The sequence below is a fragment of the Otolemur garnettii genome, unplaced genomic scaffold, assembly GCF_000181295.1.
Source record: "Otolemur garnettii isolate 467f Iridium unplaced genomic scaffold, OtoGar3 scaffold00114, whole genome shotgun sequence".
NCBI classification, from domain to species: domain Eukaryota; kingdom Metazoa; phylum Chordata; class Mammalia; order Primates; family Galagidae; genus Otolemur; species Otolemur garnettii.
In genome coordinates this window covers 6,545,391-6,550,327 of record NW_003852509.1, presented here as the reverse complement: position 1 = coordinate 6,550,327, position 4,937 = coordinate 6,545,391, and the positions used below count along the sequence as shown (strand labels likewise).

At 36.2% G+C, this 4,937-nt stretch overlaps 1 protein-coding gene across 1 annotated transcript; it reads right to left on the bottom strand.

Annotated features, from left to right (window-relative positions):
* Window positions 1-352: 352 nt before the first annotated feature.
* LOC100950638 (olfactory receptor 11G2-like) lies at window positions 353-1,357 on the bottom strand. Its single transcript, XM_003797338.3, has one exon. The coding sequence runs from the start codon at window positions 1,355-1,357 to the stop codon at window positions 353-355; it is 1,005 nt and encodes a 334-aa protein (XP_003797386.3).
* Window positions 1,358-4,937: the final 3,580 nt, after the last annotated feature.

Sequence of the window (4,937 nt, the reverse complement as noted above, 5' to 3'; positions counted from 1 at the left end):
CAGAGCAGTCTATGGTCTCTGTTACACGTGTGTTAGTTGTTTCAACTCAATAATACAAAGCAGACTTCTATCTTCTTTTTCAAACAATGAATTACGTTTTGAGCGTCCAACTGGCTTAGACCTCACATTTTACTTACTTAATATTACCTTTGACGTAAAATCTAATTCACTGTTGAAACATTCATCTTAAATAAGACCTATAGTATTGCGTCGTGTGGTGAGTGGAATTCAAGATGATAACGAGCCCTCATTCTATTAGCTTCTTAATAAAACTTAATGAATTTGTAGTCAAATGTATCACTCATTTCTTATTCAGGCAAGTTGAGAGATGAAATTTGTCTTTCACTCATTTTTAATGAACACCTTTTCTGGTCTTGAAGATTTTCACCAGAGCATCCTTCATCTCCTTGTTCCTGAGGCTGTATATTAGGGGATTGCACACAGGTGTTACCACAGAATAAAACAAGGTAATGATTTTTTGCATTTTCACTGGGTGTCCTGATCCAGGACTAACATACATCATTATACTAGGTCCATAAAACAGGGTGACAACTGCCAGATGAGAAGCACAGGTGGAGAAAGCCTTTCGTTTGCTAGCCTCTGAGGTCATTCGCACCACGGCCAGAATCACTAGAGCATAGGAACAAAGGATAAAGAGAAAAGTGCCAATAATGAAGATATGATTGAAAGTGGAATAAATGAGCTGGGTGGTGATGTCTTCAGAACAGGACAGCATCATCAGTGGAACAGGATCACACAGGAAATGGTTGATGACATTTGGGCCACAGTAGGGCAACTTTGAAATGAGAACAACTGGAGTGAGGAAGATGATGAACCCACATGACCATCCGAAGATGACGAGGCCAGTGCACAGCTGTCTGGTCATGATGCGTGGATAATGCAGAGGGCGGCAGATGGCAAGGCACCTGTCAAAGGCCATGATGGAAAGGTAGAATCCCTCATCATACCCAAAGGAGAAGAAGAAGTAGAACTGTGCAAAACAACTCACAAAGGAGATGGACTTGCTTGTGGAGAGGAAGTTGGCCAACATCTTAGGGACAGTGGTGGTGACATAACATATTTCCAGGAGAGAAAAATTTCCCAAAAGGATGTACATGGGTGTGTGAAGGCGCCTGTCCCAACGCACAGCACAGGCAATGGCTGCGTTGCCCATCAGGGTGAGAGTATAGGCTACTGAGAAAAGCCCGAAGTAGAGGAGCTGCATTTTGGGGCTTGAGGGAAAGCCCATGAGGATAAAGTGGCTGACAGAGTTGGTAGTTTCTCTGCTGGACACATTCATTTGTCTGGACGACACGAGGTGGTAGAGGTCACTGAAACATAGAATGAAATGGAGCATGCTGTTTCTTCCTGAAAACACCAAAATTCATGATCATGTATTTTATAAAGTGTTGAACCATTAGACTTTTGTTTAAACAACAAAAATGTGTATTTCCCTACTGAACTCCTGATCAGATGATATTATTTTAATGAGCCACAATAATGTAAACCAGAGAAAATGTGAATTGGGGGCAAGTTTTTATCTTGCTAGGAATATTAGAACTTGTGGCTTTCTGATAAATTACCGAATTCAATTACTCTCCTTTTTCTTCTGTTCACCTGGTTTGTTTATATATTTTTTCTGTTTGCAATCTTCTTTTAACGGTACTAAGTATTCCTGATTCTTTATGATTTATAAGAGTGATATGTAAATTAACTGCTAAATCAAAGTATTAAAAAAAAGTCTGTGTAGTGCCATGCCAGAACACAAATTAATGTTTATTTCACTTTTGTCTAGTACGCATTACTGAAAAATACAAACGACCTCTGTCATTTGAGCAAATATGGCCTTTTATTCTATTTCATATATATATGTGTGTGTATCAGTGTTTAATGTAAACAGTGCATCTTTTCCTTTTTAGGTAGCTGTATGCCTTGTGCATTATGGGGATGAGGACCACATTTTGAGCTCTAAATTGTTCTAGCTAAGTATTTGATGTACTTCCGAGTGAATGTATGAGCTAGATATACTCATTACAGAAACTAACCTTATGGCAAACACCTGGTCTGAGTGACTATGACCAAGTTCAGTGTGCCTGCACCTGTTAGTCATAGTCAAGTTGGCTGTAGAAGAACTGAAAGGCAGATAGGATTTATATTTTTATGAGGGTTCCTGTATTTCTTTATTAGCTGCTTCCACTCACCCCCCACATGATCTCTTTTCTGCCCTTTAGATAGACTTTGGTATCTTTTCCATCTGACAGTGATGGCCCAGTGAGATCTTTCCCATTTAGACGAATCTGAAACATGAAATTTTTTACTCCTCTCTCTCCAGTTACTTCTGGTCCAAGTAACAACAACAAAACAAGAAAAACTTACATAAGAAGAACATTTTTGTTACTTAAATCATTCACATGATATGAAGAAGGCTTATTAATCTAATGGTAGTGAGAATCAGCAGCTGGGCTTGAGAGAGAAAATATCTTTATGAAGAAGAGACCTGGTTTCTTCTACTTACCAAGTTACAAAAATCATCAAACTACACACTTCTCCAGCAATTCATCAGGTAATATACATCTTTACTTAAAATCATAAGCCTCTTTTCAAATATCACTTAGTCATCTTTATAGAAGAAAGAGAAGAAAACTAAGATAGAAAACTATGAAGATAAGAAAACTAAGTGAAAACTATCCTCCAGAACTCAAGGAAAGAAGAAGAACATTTATATTTTTCAGCTATATTCTTTGCCAACATCTCATTCTGAAGTATAGTTTTAGTTTTCTCAAAGACAAGAAGAAAATATTTTCTATTAAATTATTTTTGCAAAACAATTTAGCACATGTTGCTCATGTGTTACACACTTCCCACTCACTCCTTGGATGAATGCTGAGAAGGTCAAAGACAGGAGATAAAATATTATTCCATAGATCAAAAGTCATGTGAGAAACTTCCAAAAATTATAGAGTCCTGTCTGTAATCTCTTATGGGTTACAAAGAGTGAACCCTAAAATATTTTTTTCCCATTGAAAGCATGTATTTATAGTCAAATTCAAGCTCAGAAGGGATTATATATTTACTTGCATCACAGACTTCTGGGATCTGGAGCTCTCTCTTGATAATTTGATAGTGTTTAATGTTTGTTCAAAGGAGGATATCATTTCTGAATTTTCATTTACAATCAAAGACCAGTTAATACTATTCCCCCAAGGAATAGTGAACATGTAGAAGTAGATTCTATCATTTCTTTCTTCCCTTATGCCCATTATTGTTAAAATTCTTGGGGAATAATTCAGTAACAAATGGCATTTTCATAATAGCTACCATAGAAAGCTTTTCCTTAAAGCTCCCTACATCTATTTTTAAGAAAAAGAAATAATTCTTTCACCATGAACTATCTGTGACTAAAGAGTTGTTAGAAATACTTGAATTGAATATCATGTAAAGCGCAAAGTATTTTCATTTCAAGAAATGTAATTGGCATTTAGCCATTCCATAAATATTAATTAAATGCCTGCTATGTGCTAAACACTATTTCAGATCCCAAGGATAGGATATTGTAGAAAACAACTCCAAAACTCTTGCCTTTCCTGTACTGGAAGATGAAATAAGTAAAAAGGAGGATAATTACATAATACATTAAAAAATAATATGGACAAAAATTAAGCATAGTGTGAGGAAAGTATGTTAGAATAGGGGGATAATGATCTGAAGTAGAGTCATAGGAAAGTCTCACACAGTATGTGACAATGAAGTAATGTTTTAAGGTGAGAGAACAAACTTTATGGCTATCTGTGGGTACTGCATTCCAGGCAAAATAAACAGTCTTAGGAACCAGAGGCCAAAGAAAGCATAACATGTTGGAGAAACAGCAAGCAGACCAGTGTGGGTGTAGCCATGTAAGTGACAGGAAAAGTAGCAGGATATGATGGCAGGAGCTCCTTGGGGATGGAAGATGATCATTTAGTCTGTTAGGCCATGGTAAGACTGGCTTCCACTGTAAGAGTCAGTGGAAGTATTTGTGCAAAGAATAAAATGATCTGGTTTATTTTTCTCATTAAAACATTGTGCCTAAAATATAGAACTGAATTGTTAAAAGTGCAGAGAACCCTTTAACCAGCACCTGGGAGGAAGAAATAGAACATTACCTAGCATCCCAGAAGCCTCACTGTGACTCTTCTTATTACTTCTTTACTTCTAATATCACTGATTTCTCTGTGCTTGAAGTATAGACAAATGAAATCATGCATCATATGTTCTGTGTTCGGAACTTTCAACTCATAATTATACCACTATCTGTGAATATTTATCTGTAGCTTTTAATATAATTGAAGTTCAATTATTTTTATTGCTGTATAATGTTCCTTTGAATGCTTATACTACAGGCATCCATCCTATTGTTGGTGGGACATTTGGGCTGTTTCTAGCCTTTGGTTTTGGGAATGACATTGCTATGAATAGTATTAAGCGTATGTGTATATTTGGTGTATGCTTGTAAGAATTTATGTTTTATAAATATGAGTTGATAGATCCTAGGGAAGGCATATGGTCATCTTTAGCAGATAACTCAAGTTTATTCCACTTGGAACATGGACTTCTGGCACTAGAGTGTGTCTAGAGACTCTCTCTGGGTAGCTGAGTACTACTGCCTGGTGTTCAGTTACTTACATATTTTAAATTTAATCCTTTATCACATGCATGGTTTGCAAATATTTTCTCTTAATCCTTAGGGATTTTAATTGTTACTCTGTTAATTATTTCCTTTGATATACAGATTTTTATATTGTTGCAATCTCATTTATCTATTTTTGGTTTTGGTGTTGGACTTTTGGAGTCAAATCTAACAAGTCATTTGAAAGACCAATGGCATGTACTTCTTTCTCTATGTTTTCTTCTAGAAGAAAACAGTTTCTGGTCTTATACTTAACCCTTTGATTGATTGT

Coding starts and splice junctions, on each gene's coding strand:
- LOC100950638 (XM_003797338.3), bottom strand. CDS start 1,357: ATGCTCCATTTCATTCTATGTTTCAGTGACCTCTACCACCTCGTGTCG.